General features: G+C 37.8%; 2 protein-coding genes across 3 annotated transcripts; both read right to left on the bottom strand.

The window, feature by feature from the left end:
• Window positions 1–71: 71 nt before the first annotated feature.
• LOC110798067 (uncharacterized) lies at window positions 72–9,839 on the bottom strand. 2 transcript variants are annotated; one of them, XM_022003198.2, is made up of 12 exons: window positions 9,369–9,839; window positions 7,518–7,744; window positions 6,628–6,695; window positions 6,054–6,107; window positions 5,620–5,972; window positions 5,405–5,473; window positions 5,245–5,333; window positions 1,706–3,874; window positions 1,463–1,540; window positions 1,208–1,313; window positions 581–631; window positions 72–494 (listed from the first exon to the last, which is right to left on the bottom strand). In XM_022003198.2, the coding sequence occupies exons 1-12, from the start codon at window positions 9,705–9,707 to the stop codon at window positions 447–449; spliced, it is 3,651 nt and encodes a 1,216-aa protein (XP_021858890.2). In that variant the 5' UTR covers window positions 9,708–9,839; the 3' UTR covers window positions 72–446. The 2 variants fall into 2 exon arrangements, with proteins under 2 accessions (XP_021858890.2, XP_056699117.1); XM_056843139.1 differs by lacking the exon at window positions 9,369–9,839 and having other exon boundaries at window positions 7,505–7,638.
• A 1,039-nt stretch (window positions 9,840–10,878) lies between these two features.
• LOC130472244 (uncharacterized) lies at window positions 10,879–11,745 on the bottom strand. Its single transcript, XM_056842764.1, has 2 exons — window positions 11,466–11,745; window positions 10,879–11,309 (listed from the first exon to the last, which is right to left on the bottom strand). The coding sequence occupies exons 1-2, from the start codon at window positions 11,743–11,745 to the stop codon at window positions 10,879–10,881; spliced, it is 711 nt and encodes a 236-aa protein (XP_056698742.1).
• Window positions 11,746–23,032: the final 11,287 nt, after the last annotated feature.

The raw sequence follows: 23,032 nt of genomic DNA, 5'->3' as shown, positions 1-23,032 counted from the left end.
TTTGCCAAAAGCATGTGACGATCGTGCAAGCTAACCGAACTCAGCAGCAGTTACACTCAAAGCTACGGGTATATCATCATACAACTAAATTACTGATATTTATTTCCACAAGAGCCAAAAATGAGTACAAATCGAGAACTTATCTCGAAAAGAAATCAGTTCACTTTGTTCATCCTATATCACATATATAATCTACATATACAGCTATTTAATCTTACGAGCCTTTTGCCTTATCTCCTTCCGCAGAAATGCACAATGACGTGAAATCCTTAACTGAACAGGCCATTTAATGTCCGTGCTCAGGTCATCTTCGATTATATACTCTGAAGTTCATTGTGGTTCCACCGGCATTGCAAATTTGCAATTATATCCCAAAAATGATCAACAGGAAAATTTGCAAACGGGCTTGAACATGGAAAATTGATGATTGAGCTTAGTAGCCAAATTTAATCCCTTATGTCTGAGGCAAAGTCCATAATCATCCGCTTCAGATGCTGCAATGACAACATATTCACATTAATAAAAATACAAAGGACATGATGAGTAAAACAGGAGGAAGAGGAAAAACATTGAGTAATACCTTCAACTCTTCATGAAGCACAAGAAATAGTTTCTTTTGTCGTTTATGCCGCTGCAGAGTAACAACGATTTGAAGACTTAATCAGAAGCTTGTACGAACCAACATTCACAAAATATAAAGAATAAAAGAAAATCAAGAGTGCTGATAACGGTAGAAATCTAGGACAAAACCATAGATGCAAGTATCTTGTGAAACGGGAAACGCAAAGGCTCGAAAGCAAAATATTCCATTTATATAAAGTTCATATGTATTTATCAACATAGGAGATTAAGAGCTAGATAAAAGAGAGACAATCCATGCAAGTATGCAACCTTGTCTTGTTACACAGCAAAAAGTAAGGTAGACATGTAACCATACAACAGGAAAGCATCCATTGTTCAGTTGACCAATTAAACCATGTCAATCTATGAAAAGCAGTATATACACATGCTTCTTAGATCACAGATTCACAGATAACAAAATAGGACAATTAAAAGTTTAAGCAGCTTTTTCAGGTTTGCATTTGTTACTGTATACGAAGTATGATTTAATTAATCAAACGTTTACGTAGTTGAATATCCATTACTTTTGAGGCAGGGAGAAGTAAAGAATTCAGCCAACTCTAAACCGATACACACAAATGCATACCATTCCACACCGGTTATAACTTTCTCTCAGCTGTGCCAAAATGTCGTAATATGTCTCTGTACCTTTAGCACTGTCAAGGTCCATCCCCAACTTCTGAAACTCATTCCTTCAAAAAAAAATATATAAACCAAACGAAAAAGAAAGAAGACCTTTTTTAACATAAAAGTATTTTAAAATATCGATGACAAATCACACCCGCTTTACAGGGTGAAAGGGGAGTTGTCAGGGAGTTGAAATAGCAGTAAGGTATAATACCTGTAGCTCTCCAAGATCTTGATCAGGGAACAGTAACTTTCATACTTCTCACGGTACTCCTGCACGTATTCTTTATACCTAAGGACACAAATTAAAGAGAAATCATTGAAGAGAAGTTCTGGGCACAAAATAGTGTAGCTGTTTCTATAACTCCAAAAAGTTATACAGGCACCACAAAGCCATCAGATGATCAGAAAAGACTTTCATTCATGAAAACAAGCACGAAGTACTAAAATTACTTACTGAGAGAAACTTTCAATTGGTCCCTTGAGTTCTGGCTCTTCCTTTTCATACTTAAAGTATGAAGTATTTTCATCCGAAAAGGATTCACTCCTTTTGCGCTTATTTGTAACACCTTGGGTACTTGGAACATCTCTTCTTCTCTCACTACCATGTTTTTTCTTTTTGGTCAAATCACTAGCATCTTTTTTCTTTTTGGTCAAATCATTAGCATCTTTTGATGCGTTAGATTTTCTTGACTTACTTCCTTTCCCCTTACGTGAACCAATTTCTTGTCTGGAGTCTTCACGTTGTGAGTTAATTTGTGACTTTTTGTGTGTTTCTCCATAACCTTCAGCCTCGGTTCCTTGATTAGCAACATTTTCAGTGTACCCCGATCTGCTATGATCCACTACTTTGATAGGGAGGGAGCCAACTTCAGCTTGACCACTCCTCGACTGTTGTAGCTGTGATTGTAAATCCCCATGAGGCCGATAATTATCTTCAACATGCGGCTCTAGAGACCTTCTCCTGGAAGAACTGTAAGAAATATTAGGAGCTCCTCTTGCATCGGGAGGGGAAGTGTTTCCTGAATCCACGATTGGCTTGCTAGTAGATTTGCTCTTCAACTCTGGATTCCGAGACACTGAGGTTCCTAATTCTGTCTCTGATTGCCTGAAGGAGCCTAATCTATCAAACTGCCTTTTATTCCCTGCTGGTTCCTCAGGCAAGGGCTCACGAAGTTCGCCCAACTCCAGGTCTGATAGTTCTCTATGGAGCAATCTTCTGTCAGCAGGAGACCGGTCAAACTCAGCCTTGCCACTATCCTTCAGTGAAGACCCCGTGCGCAACCTCGAAGAAGTCCCAAGTGAATGGGAATTTTTATCCCATTCACTATGCTTTCTGTGGTGGGACTCCGGCCGTAATGAGTGCTTCTGACCACGAGGACTTTCTTTATACTTCCCATTTACTTTCTCATTTGAGCCATCCTCTTCATCCTGTGCCTCTCCGTAATCCTTATCTTCGTGTTTCGAATAACCTTCTTGTGTAGAAGAATTAGGCTTCTGGAATTTTAATTCTACTCCCAAATTTGAAGGATTCTTCACAGCTTTATCAATAGGTTCAGTATTGTAGGAACGTGCAGCAGGCCTTCGACCAGACTGTAGTGACTCGACAGCAGATTTACTGGGAACAACATAGTTATATCCATTCTGCACGCCTAAATGTGCGTTAGCACTATCATCCCTGTTGGGCTGTTTTGATTTTTGCAAGTTTTGGCTCTCATGAATGTCTTCATTTATTAAGTCAGCAAAATGTTTCGGCGGACTCCCCAAGATATGCCTAGACATTGACGGCTGAGCAGAATTTTCTTTAAATCTATTGTCATGGTCACCATTATGCTCAAACTGGATCAAATTAGATCCTCTTTTGGATTTACCTCCAGACTTAGCAAAACTGTGATTCTCACGTTGAAATTCATCTCCAACATCGTGCTCAGTAATAACATCCGCCTTATTACATGGTTGATTTTGATCATGGTCTGGTGAAACAGTCCTCAATTTCTCAGTAATTATACCAAGATTGCGAGGGGCTGTTGCCAGCTGAGATACATTATCATCAGGAAAATCGTTCTCAATATCAACATCCTCAGATGCATAGCCATCTTGATCTCCATTTCTTCCATCTTGTAGGGGCATCACTTCAGGCATACTCCATGGAACAGGTGCTGTAGATAACCCATGTTCAGTACCTAGTAAATTCCTGGGTTCTTTATCATCGTCACTCATTATATCAACATCCACATCAGATGCCTCTTTGCTGTGGGAAGAAGAATCATCACCGTCACTATCACTGCTACTAGCACTCCCACTTCCTGCAGGGCTTCTACTTCGGCTTGCACTATCGCTGCCACTATCACTACTTCCACTATCACTATCACTCTCACATTTATTGTCATTAGTTCTCACGGCTTGTCCTTCGTTGTTGTCAAGGGGTTCATCATCACCAAATAAATCGGTGAATTGTTGTGAGGCATCAAATTTCTCAATCACATTTAACTCTTCATCTAATATTTGTACTTGTTCCTCCACATCCTGAGCTGGGGATTTCCCTGCAATTCCTGAGTCTGGAGCCGGTACTCCACCATGATTATCTTCTGGAACAAACTGCTTCTGGTTATTGTCTTCAGGAGAGCTGAAAAACAAAAAACATCATGAAGGGAATGATGGCCACCACAATAAAGGTTATGCAGCTAGACTCTGCAATAAACTTACTTTTCCAATAAGCATAACAAAGATGCCTCCTAAAACAGCATCCCCGGGCTGGAAAGGGGTTGGAAAATGATTTGTAAAGTCAAGGACAAAATGAAAAGTGGTTATGTAGGAAATGACTGGTCAGCTAGAGCTGGTAAAGGTTACACGGTGGGGTCATGGGTTTGGAACAGGTTGTGCATTCTTAAACTTAGTTTCATAGCTCGGCTAGCAATGCTTAGTAGATTAAAGACTAAGCAAAGGTTGGCTAATTATGGGGTGTGTCAAGATGTTTCATGTTCTTTTATGTGGTGATGCTCCAGAAACAGGGACCATATTTTCTTCTCTTGTCATTACAGAAAAATATGTTGCAACAGTATCAGTGAGTGGATGCACATTCATTATAAATTCAGGAAGCTGAACAAAAACAGTAAATGGATGCTGAAGTATCCTTCTGGGTGGTTCAGAAAGAGAGTAGTTCACTGTTGTTATACTGCTCAGATTTATCACATTTGGAAGCAAAGGAACAATGTAGTCTGGAACAAGACGTTTTTGAGACCCCAAAAGACGGTTAACTGATTCAACATGATGTAAAGGTTAGGATTGCGGCTGTGATGCCTAAGAAAGTTAGTTCTCATGATATAAATTGGTTTTATTCGCTGGCTTGAATAGTTTTTGTGTTTCTTTTTTGTGTCCTTGGGTTAGGGGAAGCCCTTCCTAGAAGGTATGATACTTCCCAAAGGATCGTTGCAAAAGGCCTGGGCCTAGTGTAAGTGTAATTAACTGTTTTGATGAGCTATAAAATTTCTCTTCTTACTATTGAAAAAAAATATTAACAAAGATTCCTGGTCATGGCTGTGTTCCAATTAATCTACTAAACCAACTAGATTTCGTAAAGGTTCAAAGTGAAGCCTATCACAAAAAACAATAACTGAACAATATCTAAACAGCAACAATGAAATTAAAGACATATTTTGTTTTAATACTAGAACCTCAAAGGATGATAATAACAAATTAGACAGTAGTACTGATAGATGAAAATATTAGAACTTTAAAGGATTATAGCAACGAATTAGACAACAAAATTTTTTTTCATGAACAGCAGAACCCTGACTGATCAAATAAAAAATAAAAGACCAAAGTCATTATTTGTTGACTAGAAAGGGTAAAATTCTCCCAATATAAAATTTTCTTGCCTTTTCAACAAGCTCAAACTGACCGCATACCTAAATGATAATGTTAGAAGAAAAATTATATCCCAATTTCCACTTCTTTCGTCATTTAAAAGGTCAGAAACACAAGGACAACGCTTACCTCCCAATATCAGAATATGACCTCTTCAAGCTTTCCAGCTCCACACCCGACTTCAAAATATATCTTCCAGAAGGTTCACAAGTTGCAATCTATAGCAGTGGATCTCATCAGAAAACATTATGTTAAAAACTCTTAATGACAAAAACAATTTTACACTCACTTTCTTAAGAATCGGCTCAATCTTGCGAAGAGAGTTAGAAGTCATATCTCCAACAGCTTTCTCCAACGCCTAGACATTATAAATACAGGAGAAAAAAACCTTTGTTATTTCTAGTTGTAGCAAATAAACAAAAAGGGGGGAAAAGGATTTTTTGAATAAAAAATAAACTGTTAGGCAGTAAAAAACCTTCAGAAAGAAATCCAACACTTATTTACCTTTATACTCATTCCTTTTGGACTCTCTTTCAGCAGTGTTACAAGCAAGTTCCACAGATCCGATATTCCAGCTCCTTGATCCCTGGGCACTACTGCTTCTAGCATCCCGCCGGAAACCTGGGAAGGGAAAACATTCCCAGAGCTAACAGCATTTTCCTTTTCCCTTGTTTGGTTAGTTGTTGGATTCTCTGCAACGATTTGACTTTCAGTTGCAGTTCTTCTTACAAAAGCAGATGTCAAAGGAACAGACTGATTCTGGGGTGAAGGCAGAGGTGAAGTTGACTGCCTTCCTTTTGCAGTAGCAGTTGAGGAGGATACAGTAGTTGACTTCACAGGCTTAGGATGTCCACTGACTAAAACATATGAAAACAGCAAACATTAGGAAAAGGAAAAGATTGAAGAAGAATAGATGAACAAAATAAAGGTAGCCTTACCTTGTGATGGCTCAAAAAATCTCTTGTTTTTTGGTTTTGACTTCCATGGACTAGCTACAAAAGAATGAGATCTGAGATCAGAAATATTAGCAATAAACAATAGTTGGATTATTCTAGAATTACTTAGAGATGGGATTATTATGGGAAGAATGACGATAGTTGGGAACGGAACTTGGGATCGTTCCTGTCAGTTTTTCGTATTATAAGTTATAGCTTCCGATATTTTGAGTCAAGAATTGGTTGCTCACCCACAAGTAGGGATTAGCTTCCATAACCCTCCTCCCTCTCCCCCCCCCCCCCCCCCCCCACACCCCACCCAACCCAACCCAACTCCAAAAGGGGAAAAAAGAACCCCGGAAACAGGAAATTATATATTCACGGACTCTAATCTCTAATTTAAGTACTGCAGCTAAAAAAATGCCTGCACAAAAGAACTTTGGTGATACATCCATCAAATGTTCACCTCATGTCATTGATCCATTATTTACACACAGTTCGTTCATCCTAACAGATTCATCTAAACAAGTTCCTTTTCTGTTTCTTTACCGAAGAATGTAAATTGGCTGATACTCACCCTCAGCAGCAGCTAATGCTTGCATTTGACTCTTCATAGAGGGATTGCATTGGTCCAAGACGATAGCCCTGTCAAGAATTTAATAATCACAAGTGACTAAGTTATGAACTATAAGAAAATATCACATGATATTGATAGGAGGAGGGGTGACACGACAAGCATAATCTCTTCGTACTTAAACCAAGCATAACCAACAAAGGACTATTCCCTGTCATAGATCACAACATTAAAGAAATTCACCCATCACAAAAACCTTCCTAATTATGCATCGTGATTAACAATATCCCATCTATCTCAATATACCCCAGATATTTATCTAAACAGCTGCATTTCTAGTACTCACATAAGTGATGACTAAATAATGGATCGACCAAGATGAATTTCATCAAATGAAATAACAAAAGCCACCTAAGAATTAGTTCAGCAACTAAACTGTCTATACTCTACATTGACAAGGACTGCCTACATGGAGAAACCAAATCCAAGTATTCTGTAAATTGACAAAAACAACCTACATTTCAGACATAAATCATACAACAATGCAAGTAGGAGCATAAGGACAGGCATTTGAACAGTTTTTTTAATAAATTTATCAGCAACATGAACCAAGATTCACATTCAACGGCAAGATTCCAAAAGCTTGAATACATAAGACCTGAACTATACCTTCTAAACCATAACAAATTGTAAATGCAAAATGATGTATAACAACATCAATCCTGTACCGCAAGAAGATTTTCGACAATACAGTAGGTAGAGAGACATTTATCACACTGCATTTTCTCAGCCACAAAGATTAAAGTATGAAGAGGAAAAGATAATATATACATATACATGCATATATACAAATAAATGTAAATATGCATATGTGTGTGACCTGTATAACATACTTGCGTGATTTGAGTTTTTGCTCATATTCTTCTGATCGCTTCTTGACCTGCTTCTTAGTGGACTCGTCTAAAACACGCTGCACATTCAGCTTGCGCCATGAACATCCAGATTCAACAAGTAAACCATTACCATCTTCACAACTCTGACGTTCTTCATAGATGTCACAAAGGCCGCCCATTTCATGAGACCATGTAAATCGATATTCCTTGCCACCCACATCAATAACCTGAGAGAAATTGAGTACTTCAGTTTCACAACAGAGTTAAATAATAACAAGAACTCAAAAATTAACTGAACTTATCAACTTCGTGGAAAAATAAATCAGTCGAGGATACAAAGAACTATATATTGGAATTGAAAAATAAATTTATCTGCCAAGAGAAGCACGTTAAATAACCATTCCTCATAAGAATTTTCAAATAAAAGCACACTGAACCCCCTTAAACTTGCGATTAAAGGATATACTAAAGTCAAGTAAATAATCAGTTTGAAAATGCATCCTGTCCAGCAGTTTCCTGAAGAGCCTCACAGAAGCTTGCCTACTAGCAGACCTAAAATAGCCATACTAGAAGCATAGCAATGAGCTCCAAATTCTAAACCATATGCACAGAAATATAATTGAATAAATAAACATTCAAGACTTCCAACCAAACAATAGAAATGCTAATTCTTTTCTACTTGTCCGAATAGGATTGCTCGGCTGTATGAACCAAAGATTTTATATCCAACGGTCGTCGACAAAGGTCCTCTTCTTCCATTCACTTCTAAGCGCTATTGCTCCTGCAACACCAGTTTCTCCATGTCATCCTTAACTCCCTCCATCCAAGTCATCTTTGACCTACCTCGGCTTCTTCCAAAAGTGCATCTTCTGCTCAAACCAACTTGGCTCACGCTCATGCTTAGTTTAAAAAGGCGCAAGGCGCACTAAGGCGCACAAGGGTCATGGAGCCTAGGCGCAAGGCGCAAGGCTCAGCCGCGCGCCTTCTAGATACAAGGCGCACATAATTTTCTAAAAAACCTTAAAATTCGGTATAGAAAAAAATTTAACATAATTTATACTCAAAACAACATGTTTTTATTGGAATGCCATATTTTCTTGCCGGTTCATAAGCATTGCGTGTTCCCGTCGATGGAGTGCCAGAATTAGAACCTTCCATGGTATTACAAGCTGGAAATATGAAAATTAACTAATTTTATGCTACTTCCACTACCCAAAAAGCTAAGGTTGTAAAGATATGACCGTTGATAGGTCATATGGGGTGTGTTTATATCATTAAAAAGAAAAAAATGTAAATAAAAGATCCACGTCATCCTATCGCGCCTGAAGACTGAAGGCACACAAGGCGTTGCGCCTTGCGCCTTACCTAAGGCGCACAAAGGCGCACGGAGGCGCGCGCCTGGTTGACATCAGTGAGCCTGGAGAGCTCAAGGCGCCGAAGGCTGAGCCTAGGTGAGCCTTGCGCCTAGGCGCGCTTTTTTAAACTAAGCGCTCATGGATGTGACCAAACAATGTACTTCATACATAGTTTTCCAAAAGATACCACATTTAACTTGAGGATTTCCATAGTCTTTTCTACTCCAAATTTCCCATATTTACTCTTGAACAAGATCAATAATTTTAGAAATTCATGGCTTTCTACACTTGTACTAAGCAACATTTCTAGTTCAATTTACATTACGAAAGAAAATTCTAATTCCAAATACACGGAATAAAACTACGAACAATCAGAATTCTTAGCAAAAATATATACTTACTAATATTTGATCAAATTAACAAACAGAAATCTAAATTCAACCAAAGTAAAACTATAATGATTTGAATGAAGACCGAAAAAGCAAAAAATACTTACATTGCCGGGAGGATTATTAGGGTTAGAATCAAATTTAATCCGAGCAGCACCACCTTGAGTCTCCACGCGCTTGATCTCATCAATGAGGTCAGGAGCGAGGCGAATGATGGCGGTGAAGGAGAGAGGATTTCCGGGGACGAGGCTGAAGGATTCCTCAGATTGAGTCGCCGGCGGAGGAGTCGCCGCCGAAGACGATGGCGGTATGCGGGAGGATAGAGAAGGCCGTCCAGCAGAGGAGGGACGTTGAGGGGGCGGTGGAGGGTATGAGTTTCGCTTGTTAGCGGAAGCACCGCCACGTGCTCCGCCGCCTCGGCCGAATTTATGGGACCCGCCGTACATCCCTAACTTTGAGTCTTGGATTTCTTTCCGTCTTTCTCTAGTTCTTCTTGCCTGTTTTCTTCCAGTTTCGGTTATGTTCTAATTACAGATTTTTTTATGAAATACCCTCAATTTTCACGAAATTCACCAAATGTCTCTCACCTATAAAACATTCACCAAATGCCCTCGCCTTTAATATAACACCCAAACTATCCTTACTAATGACTTGCCGTTAGTCCGTCATTAGCCTACTTTTTAATTCACCAAATGCCCAAATGTAAAAATTACCTTTTTAAAACTCAACGGCTAGTTTTTGGGATTGAAAAATAGTCGTTGCTTATTGTTTTAGTACAAATAATCCTGTTTTGAGTGTTTACTTAGTCATCAAATTGTTTTGTTGTAGTTTCATCTCATTTTGGGTCATGAGTTATCATTCAAAATCATCATCCACACATAATGAGTCCACGTATGTTAGAGTCCCAAATAAAATTTGTTATTATGGGAGGAAATTTGCCATTCGTAGCTCCGATACAACAGTCAATTCACAAAGGTTATACTACAAGTGTGATCCATGCAACAATCTAAAATGGTGCAAGGGGGTAATTGAATATGAAAATAGGGGGCAGCAGCAACAACATGGTTGTTACCAGCATGAAGCACAAAACAGAGGGAGCGTCGACGAAGGAGAAAGTGTTGAAAATCCGGGAAACAGTAAGATGCAAGAAGAAATGAAGGAAATGAAGAAGAAGCTAAAACAACAACAAAAACTAGTTAAAGTTGTAATTCAAATGGGAATATTGATGTTTGTAATCTTACCTTTTGTACTCATGAAGTGAATACTCAACAAGCAATTACTTATTTTTGCATAACTACATATGCACAAAAACCCACATTATGGAACTATTTTAGCTTAACTAATCCAAAATATATGCACCATTTACATGTGGTGTTATTTTCTATTTTATCCTAAATCAAAAAGTCATACTACCCCCCAAAAAGTCTTAATGCAGCTCTGCCTCATGCTTGCTTTGATTTCTTCCCCTTTCGTGGTGCCTTGGATGTACTTGCACCATCGGATGATGCTTCCTCTTCTTTGTTGGAGCTCTCTATTTTAGTGGAGCCTTGGATGTGCCAGTACCATACTTGCATGTCATTGCATTGTGGTCCATTTCCTTGCATTTTTCACACTATACTAAACTATGCCTCTTCCTCTTCTTAGCTTCCATGGCACCCCCCCCCCCCTTCTCTGTTTAGGAGGTCTACCAGCACTCCTCTTGATCCCAGGAGGTTTAATGGTGGGAAGGGAGTACTCAGGCCACTGAGTGGGGTCAGGCATTGCATATGTCTGTTTATAGGCAGCACCTTTGAAAAATTCAGCCACAAAATCTTCATGGCTAAGTCTCTGGTTGTAAATCACCCTCAAACCATGTTTACAAGGGATTCCAGAGACCTGCCATACTCCACATCCACATTTCTTGGTGTCTATCCTCATTGGGAAATGTACATGGTCATCCCTCACCTCATACTCCCCACCACCACAAGGAGTATAGTAGCAAAACCTTGACTCTGCACTTCTTAGCTCAATTAGTTCCTGTCTAGCATACTCAGTTAAGTGGTGAGGTTCTATGCTGGCAGCTTTGTCAAACCTAACCTCAATTCTCTACATGGCTCAGTTTCTTATTGCTGCAAAGGAATAGAACAAACAAAGGAACATAAGATGCAAGAATAATGAAACAACAGACAAAATAAGCCAAGTAGAATAGAAACAGAAGAGTTTACCTTCAAATAGTGTCAACACTGGTAAATCCCTGTATGACTTGGTCAGCGTATTGAATGATTCCACAAAGTCAGTTGTGTTATGATCACAACACACTTTTGGATCAAACTGATGCCTGGACCACTTCTCAGTACATTTGTCCAAGTATTTTGTTGCATTTGGATCAAACTCAGTGATCTTCTCTATTTCCTTGTTATAAACAAAGGGGTTGTAAGTATTTGCAGCTATCCAGAACAACTTGTGAAAAAGTTCTCCACTCCAACCTCCATTCTTGCAATTCATGTAAAGATGTTGATTGCAACACCTTCTAGTGGCCCTTGGGAAGTTCTCATGTACAGATAACTCCACCCACTATTACAAAAGGCATGGAATCTCGACACAAGGGCCTCGACACTGTGGTAAACTGTCATTGCAAAAAGAAGTCCACGTTATTTCTCGACGATTTCCCGCGTCTATTGAATTCTCGACATGGAAAAGCGGCGAAATATCACATGTCAAGCACGTGATCCAGTAAATTGGCAGCATGTTGTCCTTTACTCCCTTGATATTTGGGAAAAGGCAAAACCGTCCTAGTAAACCGGATGATGATAGAAGTACACAAGGTGTGCAAGAGCATCTTGCACACCACCACTCATAATATGCCACCTTAACTTTAAAAGATTCTATCTCTTTTGAAAATTTCAAACTGAAATTTGAAATGTGTTTTGAAATTTAATTTTGAATTTCAAATTGGTTTTAAGTTCCCAACACAATCAACAATTAATTATTTTTAATTTCCCATAAAAGCAATGAGTGCATTCCCCATAAAGGAAACGAGTAACCAAAAAATTAAATTATCTAATTTTTTGATCTTTTCATGACTAAAATGATCCCGTAAAATGGTTTTGATCTGCAATTAAAAATTTGGTTACTTATCCTCTTGAGAAGAATCGAACACAGGTTTGCGCAGTTAGAGTAGATGTTGTAACAGCTTAGTAGTGACCATTGTAGCAAGGGGTATCAGCACGTAAGTCATTGCAAACATAAATCTTTTAATCTAATTTTACCGAGTTTGAGAATTCTAAATATGATTTATGTAAAGGTGAAATGATCCTTTATAATCGTAGATAATATTATAACACATTCATGTGTTCTAGCTATTTTTTCTAATCTTGGTGGTGGGTCATAATTTTGTATTATAACAAGAAGTAAACAACTTACTCAGTAGATGTTTATGAAAATGTTAGGAGTTACACATCTATTTTACTTGAGTTTATTTTTATTTAAATTTAATTTCTTCAAAAGTTATATAATCTTGTGTAATCTTAGCCAAACTTAGTAATTAAAGGCTAACTCTTCGAAGTTTGATCTAAACAGTTCATTTATAACGTACGGAGTTATATTTTTTGATAACGTTACTATTTTACAGGTTTAGACATACGGTAATAAAAATTTCATTTGGAGATTGGTAAACATTTTCTGGTATCATTAAGTTTTATTGTAAGCCTTTGTGTAATCAAAAAAATATGTAATATATAATTTTTTAAAAATAAATTATATTTTTAACAACCAACTCTTTTTTGATAGTGAGGTAAATTAATTATCAGATAGTCCCCATAAAGATAACGATTTACCAAAAATAGTTAAAGGTGAAAAAAATATTCAATATTAAGTTTGATGTTTTATTTACTAAAATGATCTCATAATTTGGTTTGTCACATTTAAAATTTTGGTTATTTTTTCTCTAGTCAAGAATCAAGCACGGGGTTCTCGCAGTTAGATCGAGTAGATGTTATAGCAGTGTAGTAGTGATCCCCTTAGCAAGAGGGATCAGCACATATGTCATTTCAAATGAAACTTTTTAACATAATTTTACGGAGTTTGAGAATTCCGAATAAGATTTCTTTAAAGGTGAAATCATCCTTTTTAATCGTAGATTATAATACAATATTCGGTCCTAATTCAATAGGGGGTTATTGGCAAAAAAAAGCTTTTTTATTATATTTTTACTAGGAAGTACTCCGTGTGTTTTTTCAATGAAAATTAAATTTTATAAGTATGTATTTTAATACGTGGGATCATTATATGTATTATGAAATCTAAACTTTCGCTGCTTATAAAACCTTATCTATATTCTCAAAATCTCAAATATGTTATATATTTTCTAGCACAAATGGATGTGCTGATACCCCTTGCAAAACTGGTTACAACGAAGTTTATATGATCATCTTTACACTGCTCCTAGACCTGCGTTCGATCCTTTATATGTGGATCTTTTTTTTTCCTTTGGGCAATTGTTGTTTTATGTTATTATTGTTTTTATGGTTTCTTTTTAGTATTTACGGAATCATAATAAACAATACTTCCTTTCTTTATGTATTGAATCTTTTTATGGGATCATTTGTGAGTTTATTCATAAATTTTATCCAAATTTGTTTATCTTTTCATCCAGTTATATGGCCGTAACGATATGCTATTTCGACAATATATGATGTGGACTGTAATGACAGATGCGTGAAACGAACAATCTTTTGCATATCAGAAACTCTTAGATGTAGTTTAAGCTTCAGATATTATGAATAATATAATGATTTTTCAAAAAATATATTTGTTGTAAACAATGAAGTTTAGACTTTGAGTTTAATTATCACGTGTAGCTTCATCAGAAAACTTTTTGTTATATCTTGAAAAAAAAAAATTCATGTACTCATATGATTCGTCGATGGATAATGAAAGAAAATGCATGTACTGATACTCATATCTTTAAACTTAAAAAATCATAGTTAAAGGTGAAGAAAAACATCAACAATTTGATCTTTTCATGACCAAAAGGATCCCATAAAAATGGTTTGTCACAATTAAAAATTTGTTTTATTTGCTCTTGGCAAGAATCGAACACTGGCACACACAGTTAGAGTATATGTTATATCAGTAGAGTAGTGACCATTGTAGCAAGGGGTATCAGCACGTAAGTCATTGCAAATAAACATATTTTTGTCTAATTTTACCGAGGTTGAGAATTCTAAATGTGATTTTTTTAAAGGTGAAATGATCTTTTTCATCATAGATAAAGTTATAACACATTGTGTTTTCCAATTTTGGTGGTGGGTCATCATTTTGCGTTTTAACAAGAAACAAACAACTTAGATGTTTATGAAAATGTTAGAAATTACGTATCTGTTTTACTTGAGTTTGGTTTTATTTAAATTTAATTTCTTCAAAAGTTAAATGATCTCGTGTAAATATAGTCAAACTTAGTTAGTTATTTTAATCTAGCTCACTAGTACGTAAAAGGCTTCTAGTGACGCTTTATAAATGTCTATTACGACGCATAAAATCGCCACAAGTGCTTTTACCTACGCTTTCAAAAGCGCTCTCTTTGCCTGTGCCGCTACCCCCTATTACGACGCTATTCTTTTGCTTAGGTAAAACTTATGATTAGCATCGCTACAGATCTACTACGCTTTTAAGCGCCGTCAGAGATCTAATTCACGTTTTCCACTACCGTACCTTTTGGAGTACACTAAAAGCGTCGCAAGAGTTCACTAATAGTGTCGTAGAAACTTAATTTTCATGGTAAATAATTTTAGCCAAACTTAGTAATTAAAGGCTAACTGTTCGAAGTTTGATCTAAATAATTCATTTACAACGTACGGAGTTATTATTTTTGGATACCGTACTATTTTACAGGTTTAGATATACGGTAATAAAAATTTCATCTGGAGATTGGTAAACATTTGTTGGGATCGTTAAGTTTTATTGTAAGCCTTTGTGTATAATAGAGTTATGAGAAAGCTTGAATATATTGCATTGTATGAATTACATTATATAGCTATAATAGTAACAACTAACCTAGCTTAATCCTAGGAATTAGAGATATTCTTTGACTAACAATTAGGGATTTACATTGACAAATAACCTAAATGCAAGGAGTAATATTAGGGATTACAATAACTATAATATTGACTAAGATATACTACGTATATCTTCTACACGCCCCCGCAAGACGGACGGCCGGGACGAGAGACCAGTCTTGAACAGATCGAAGTAGAGGAGGTAGCGAACACCGAAGATGTGGGTTGCACGGTTTCACCATAGGAGAAGTTGTCGGAGCTCCAACGTGAGGTTGAGCGACCAAAAACATGAAGAGTAGAGCGTGCTCCAGGATGTTGGGGTTTTGGCTTGTTGGGTGAGAACAAAGAAAACCACCAAATTTGCTACATGAGAAAGAGATGTGCCAAAGAAAATCATCAACTGCTCTTTTCTTTTTTTTTTTTTTTTTTTGAGAGAAAGATAATTTTAAAAATAAAGAGGGGAATGAAGGGAGTGTTGATGCATATTTAAATTTTTCATAGAAAGTTCCATTACCAATTACCATCAATGAAAGAGAGGGTAAAAGGGTATGGTACAAGTTTATGTTTCTCCATATTCCATAAGAATGAGGAGGGGTAGAGTTTCATACTTTCATTGCCACAAAGGAGGTATTCCCTAGGGGTTGGTGAAGGAAATAATGCCCTTGGTCCAAGTATGCATTCTATGTTAAGTCTAATAAATGCGGTTCAGTATTAATTAACAAGTTAATAATTCAGTGAGATCAAGTGAGCTGAATGCCTAGCTAGAGGCCGCTTCAGTTCAAGTGGAATTAATGATATTAATCCACAGCTTACTCTTGACTGAACCCGTAGGGTCACACAAATAGTACGTAAACGGATCAAGTATTTAATGGCATTAAATACTCCATCTATGAATATTCGGAACCGACGGATCTTGGTTTCAGTGGGAGCTAAGATCGTCACAGGCAAGAAATGAATACTCCGGAAACGATGATATTGCCGGAAACGGAAATATGGATCGTATCGGAAATATGAATATTATCCAAGTCGTAGATGTTGCCGGAAACGGAAACATGGTACGTATCGGAAAATATTATTGGAAATGGAAATATTACCAGAATCGGAAATATTGCCGGAAACGGAAATATTGTCAGAATCGGAAATATTACCGGAATCGGAAAATAATTCCGGAAACGGAAATATTAAATATTTGTTCGAAACGGAAATTAATTCCGGAATCGGAAATATTAAATATTGTTCGTATCGGAAATAGATTCCGGAAATGGAAATTTAATCGGAAGCGTATCGTACGAATTAGCATCGGACGAGGCCTGCCGGACGAAGGCCCAGCACGAAGCCAGGCCATCGCCCAGCAAGCACGCACGCCACAGCCCAGCGCGCACAAGGCCGCGCATGCGTGGGCCGTGCTGCGCGGGCTGCTCGCACGCGCATGGGCAGCCCTTGTGGCTGCCGTGTGTGTGTGAGTTTCAGCTCATGCGAGATTCCTGAATCTGCAAGAGTCAGTGTATGATTAAATGTCTATTCCTATTGGATAAATTGATTAAGTAGAATACATGTAGAATTCTAATTCCAATTAATTCGCATCCTACTAGGATTACGATTCCTTTTCCATAACTCTATAAATAAAGGCCTAGGGCTCATAATTTATACACAAGTTTTCAAGTATTCAAAAGTGAGTTTTTGAGAGAAAATCAAACACACATCTTGCTCAAAAGTGCCGAATTTTCTGAGTACCTTAAGGGCGATTCTAGTTGGTCAATCTTAAGGCGGATCCGGACGTGCTGTGGACTTTCTACGGAGGGACGACACTTGGAGTCCTAAAAGACTTGTTCTTGTTCGGTTCGGGCGCAGCTAGGGAAGGCACGCAACAAAGAGTATGCATCTAATTATGCTATATGATTATGTGTAAATAATATGTTTCCTGGGTTAATGGTTGTTTCCGCATGATCTATGTAATTGTCATATGTATCATAACCTAACAGTGGTATCACGAGCCCCTTATTATTTTCATAATCTAAATTGCATGAACATGGTTAAATATTACAAATTTGCAAGAATTAAAAGGGGTGATTAATTTTCGTAATTGTTAATTAATTGCAAATTGCGTTTATTTAATTATATGTACGCAGTTTTTCGGCAGTTTCTTCATTACTCATCCGAATTGAGTGATTTATGTGTCAATTCCGCATATAAAAGGCATTCTAAAATTTTGACAAAAATAGTATTTTTCTGCCGAACCCAGAATTCTCAAATTCGAAGCCTAACTATGACTTTTCGAAGGTTTTAGTTTTTCGGATGCAAAATTTCGTAAATTTAAGATGTTAAATTAAATATTTGCGATTCCTGTTGATAAATCTTGAATTTTTGATTGACCTACTGCATATGTTTAACAAGTTTGAATGCCTAGTCTTGTTAATTATGCAATCTAATTTGTAATTATGATTAATTTGTTGAAAATTAGAATAATTTAGAATTAATTTGATTTTCATAATTAATTGTAATTTAATTAGAAACCTATGATTAAAACCACCATAAAAATTGTAAATTTACGATAAATTTTAAATTTTTATGACCTAGACTTGAATCCATAACAATCGGAAATCAATTGGATAATAAATTTTCGATTTTTCGCCCTAAAATTATGAAATTAATAATATCTATTAATTTGTCATTAATTTTAAATATAAATTTTAAATTTTTATGCGATTCGTTCAAATAACTTGCACGCACGAAGCAATGGACGCTTCGTGTTACCCTTAAGGGGTGTTGTATAATGCGGGCATGCGACGACGAGCAAGGGAGCTCGTCGCCCGTGCGGCACGAATGCAATGAGCAAGGGCGTAGTGCACGAGCACAAGGCAGCAGCCCTGCCTTGTGTCGTGTGCCACGAGCAATGAACGGATGGGCATGGGCGAGGGGCGAGCCAAGGCAGTCGCGTGTGGGCAGCAAGCGAGCTGCGCCACAGCGCGCGCTGCCTCGCATAACAGCGCGCAGCCTCGTGCGCAGCGAGCGCAAGCTCGCGTGCCACGAGCGCTGCGCACAGCATCACTCGCGCGCACCAGCGAGCGATCTCGCGCGCCAGCGAGCGATTGCTCGCGCGCACCAGCGAGCGATCTCGCGCGCCAGCGAGCGATGGCTCGCGCGCACCAGCGCGCGATCTCGCGCGCCAGCGAGCGATGGCTCGCGCGCACCAGCGAGCGATGCAGCGCCCCAGCGAGCGATGGCTCGCGCGCACCAGCGAGCGATCTCGCGCACCAGCGAGCGCGGTAACGCGCGCGCGCTGCGAGCGATAGCTCGCGTGCGGTGGGCGCTGTGCGGAGGCTTGCGTATGGGACAGCAGCAGCTATGCAACGAGCGCATGGGCTGCGCGCACATGGCCAGCAATGGCTGTGTGCGTACAGCCCATGGGCGTGCAACGCGTAGGGTGTTTGCGTTTCGATTAGATCGTTTTGAATGTTTAATTTGAAAGTTTCAGTTTACGTAATTTTAATTAATTTTAAAATTAATAATTTGAATTAATTTCTTGGATTTTAATTTTGAATATTATAATTATAATAAATGGAATTTATTCTAATTATTTTACTAAAATTAAAATCATGAATTAATTTAAATACGACTGAAATTAAAATTAAATTTTTGGATTCAATTATAAATTTATATGAGCTTTAAATTTTAATTAAATTTGTATGTTTCCGGTTAGACTAGAAATACAATTTTATGTTTAAAATTAGTAAAGCATATGAATTTATTGGTTTGAGTGGGAGCACTTTTTAGTCATAAACTCTTGATTAGGTCTACAAATCCTTAAGGTTAAAACAACTCGATTAGAATTAATAAGGACTGAATAATTGGTAGATTATTGGTGCCCTTGATTAATTGCTGCAAATGTTTACGTGATGCATAATGTGTTTAACTAACCAGCTATGTGGGCCATTCATGATAATGAATGGGTGAATGGTATATATTGTATATGTACTGTTTTGCAGGTTATGAAGTGACTAGTATGGCCCAAATAGGATAGAAAATATGGTCTGCGTACCATTAATTTGAATGTAATTGGTCTAAAGTACCAAAGTTGTTTTTCAATTCAAATATGGTCTGCGTACCATCAAATAGTTGTAATTAGTTATAACTTATCCTATTTGAAGAAAATGGTGCCTCCCACGGAGATTTTCAAGACGGACTTTGAAGTCAAAGCTTCAAGATGAAGTCGGACCATACTAGATCACAAATATCTTATGCATGTTTTAAGTTATTTATTGCTTTAAATATGTCTTAAAATGCATGAGATCAAAAGCTTGATTATGTTGCATGATTAAGGATTTTAGTTCACTTAAAATCTAACCAACATAGTAAGAGCCTTAAGTTCCAAACTTAAAAATTGAGTTAAAAGGTGCCATGCCAAAATATACACTTGCTTGGATATCCTTTACATCAATCTAGTAATAGTTTTCGCTCAGCGAGGTGTTACTTATTGGTCCTAAAGGGGCAAGGTACACAAATAATTGTGAGTACATGTTAGTTTTGGTGAAACTCAACGATATAAGTAAGGAGTCCTTTTATGTCGTGGCAAATTCGATAGGTTTACCTAATAAGTTCTTAGACGTACCTATCAACCAAGAATAGTTTCTAGACTATTAGCAAAAGGCTTTTGCTTACCTAAGATGTTCTAGGATTAAGTCGACAAACTGTGCTTAGTTCTTCAATGATTTTAGGATCTTGGAATCATTTTATTCACACCTGCCGGAACACATAACTTGAATAAAATGCTTAATAAACATTGAATTATGCATGAATGCTAGAATTTAAGTTTATTAAGAGAAACTGTGAATGGTTATTTATTTGTTTATTCTTTTCAATTGTAGTTTTAATATGGCAAACAACAATCAAAACATCATCATGGGTTCTGAGCTTATGGTCAAGCTGAACCTGACAAATTTTCTTGAATGGGAAGCTAAGCTAGTTGAAATAGTCAAACTCAATGGACTTGAGTATGTACTATCACATCCCATGCCAAGCTACTATGCCAGAGACATGACCCCTGAGAGATTTTACGCCTGGGATGCGGATCTCAAAAAGGTTATGAGTCTCATGCTGAACAATATCCCTGATGATTGGGCTAGAAGGTTTGTAGCCTATGAACCTCTTACGCTCATCAAGAATCTGAGGGATATCTGTCGTGGAAGTACGGAGGACAGGGACCTGAACGTCCATGAGTTGATTGAATCAATGTCTGGGCTAAAGGTTAGTTCTCCCAACAGGTGTTATAGGATGGAGGTCCAAGAAACACATGTTCAGCTCCTTCGCACTAAACAGAGGGTAGGCGTCCCACTGAGGTTCCATGTGGATCTTATGTGTTCATATTTTGATCGCCTAAGTCTACTAGGAACACCAATAAGCGAAAGGATGGCAGTCTCTGTCTTGCTCAATTCACTACACAGTGGGTTTGGTCGCTTCAAGCAACAATACCTAAGTGAACCAAGAGAAGAAACAGTTGCAGAATTTATTCACCTTGTCAGAAAGGCTGAAATAGTACTGGACTGTGAAGCCAAAGATTTACTCAAGGCTAGAAAGAGACCATTCAAGAAAGGTGGAAAGTCCAAGGGCAATGCTAAATCAAAGCAGGACAAGTCCACATCAAGCTGTCTTTATTGTGATGGAATAGGCCATTACAAAAGAGAATGTCCAAAGCTAAAGGAAGATCAGAAGAACGGAACAGTCGTTCCATCTTCAGGTATTTTCGTTATAGACTGTATACTTGCTAATTCAACTTCTTGGGTATTAGATACTGGTTGTGGCTCACACTTATGTTCCAATCCACAGGGACTAAGAAGAAGTAGAAAGTTAAGCAAGGGAGAAGTCGACCTACGAGTGGGAAATGGAGCACGGATTGCTGCATTAGCCGTAGGAACTTACTATTTGTCGTTGCCCTCCGGGCTAGTTTTGGAACTGGAAGAATGTTTCCATGTTCCAAGTCTTACTAAAAACATCATTTCAGTTTCTTGCTTAGATGCTAAGGGATTTTCCTTTATAATAAAAGACAATAGTTGTTCGTTTTATTTTAAAGAGATGTTTTATGGATCTGCTAGATTAGTCAATGGACTTTATTTATTAGATCACGACAAACAAGTATATAACATAAATACCAAAAAGGCCAAAAAGGATGATTCAGATCTCACCTATCTGTGGCATTGTCGATTAGGCCATATAAACTTGAAACGCTTAGAAAGACTTCAAAGGGAAGGAATTCTAGAACCATTTGACTTAGAGGATTATGGTAAATGCGAATCATGTTTACTTGGCAAAATGACAAAGCAACCTTTCTCTAAAGTTGGAGAAAGAGCAAATGAACTATTGGGTTTAATCCATACAGATGTATGTGGACCAATGAGTACAAATGCTAGAGGTGGTTTCAGCTACTTTATCACTTTCACTGATGACTTCAGTAGGTATGGTTATGTCTACCTAATGAAGCATAAGTCTGAATCCTTTGACAAATTCAAGGAATTTCAGAGTGAAGTAGAGAATCAATTAGGCAAGAAGATCAAGGCACTGCGGTCTGATAGAGGCGGTGAATATCTGAGCTATGAATTTGATGACCATCTGAAAGAATGTGGAATTCTATCAGAATTGACTCCTCCTGGAACACCACAATGGAACGGTGTGTCAGAACGGAGGAACAGAACCTTGCTAGACATGGTAAGGTCAATGATGGGTCAGGCCGAACTTCCATTAGAATTTTGGGGACATGCACTAAATACAGCTGCACTCACTATAAATAGAGCTCCGTCTAAAGCTGTCGAAAAGACTCCATACGAATTATGGTTTGGAAAGCCTCCAAATGTGTCTTTTCTTAAGATTTGGGGATGTGAAGTATACGTCAAACGATTAATTTCAGACAAACTTCATCCAAAATCTGACAAATGTATCCTTGTGGGCTATCCAAAGGAAACAAAGGGGTATTACTTCTACAATACATCTGAGAACAAAGTGTTTGTTGCTCGAGATGGTGTCTTTTTGGAGAAAGATCACATTTCCAAAATGACAAGTGGGAGAAAAGTAGACCTCGAAGAAATTCGAGTCGAACAACAAACTCTAGAGAATGCTCAAGATGACATTCAGGATGAAACTCAGAGATCTTTAGAAGAATCTGGTGAGAATCATGGTCAATCTAGAAATGTTACCCCGCGTAGATCGCAAAGATATAGATCTCAACCGGAAAGGTACTTAGGTATTTTGACGAACGAGAGCTATGACGTTCTATTACTTGAAAGTGATGAACCTGCGACTTACAAGCAAGCTATGACGAGCCCTAGCTCCAAGCAATGGCAAGAAGCCATGCAATCTGAATTAGACTCCATGTCTGAAAACCAAGTATGGGATTTGGTCGATTTGCCAGATGGCTACCAAGCCATTGGAAGCAAATGGGTTTTCAAACTGAAAAAGGACAAGGATGGGAAACTTGAAGTTTTCAAAGCTAGATTGGTTGCAAAAGGTTACAGGCAAGTCCACGGTGTGGATTACGATGAAACCTTTTCACCAGTTGCAATGCTAAAGTCTATTCGAATAATGTTAGCAATCGCTGCATATTACGATTACGAAATATGGCAGATGGATGTCAAAACTGCTTTCTTAAACGGCGTTTTAACAGAAACTGTGTTTATGACACAGCCTGAAGGTTTTGAGGATCCAAAGAATGCTAAAAAGGTATGCAAGCTAAAGAAATCAATCTACGG

Source organism: Spinacia oleracea, chromosome 4 (genome assembly GCF_020520425.1).
Source record: "Spinacia oleracea cultivar Varoflay chromosome 4, BTI_SOV_V1, whole genome shotgun sequence".
NCBI classification, from domain to species: Eukaryota; Viridiplantae; Streptophyta; class Magnoliopsida; order Caryophyllales; family Amaranthaceae; genus Spinacia; species Spinacia oleracea.
The sequence above is the reverse complement of the archived record's forward strand: the minus strand, read 5'-3'. Positions and strand labels throughout refer to the sequence as shown.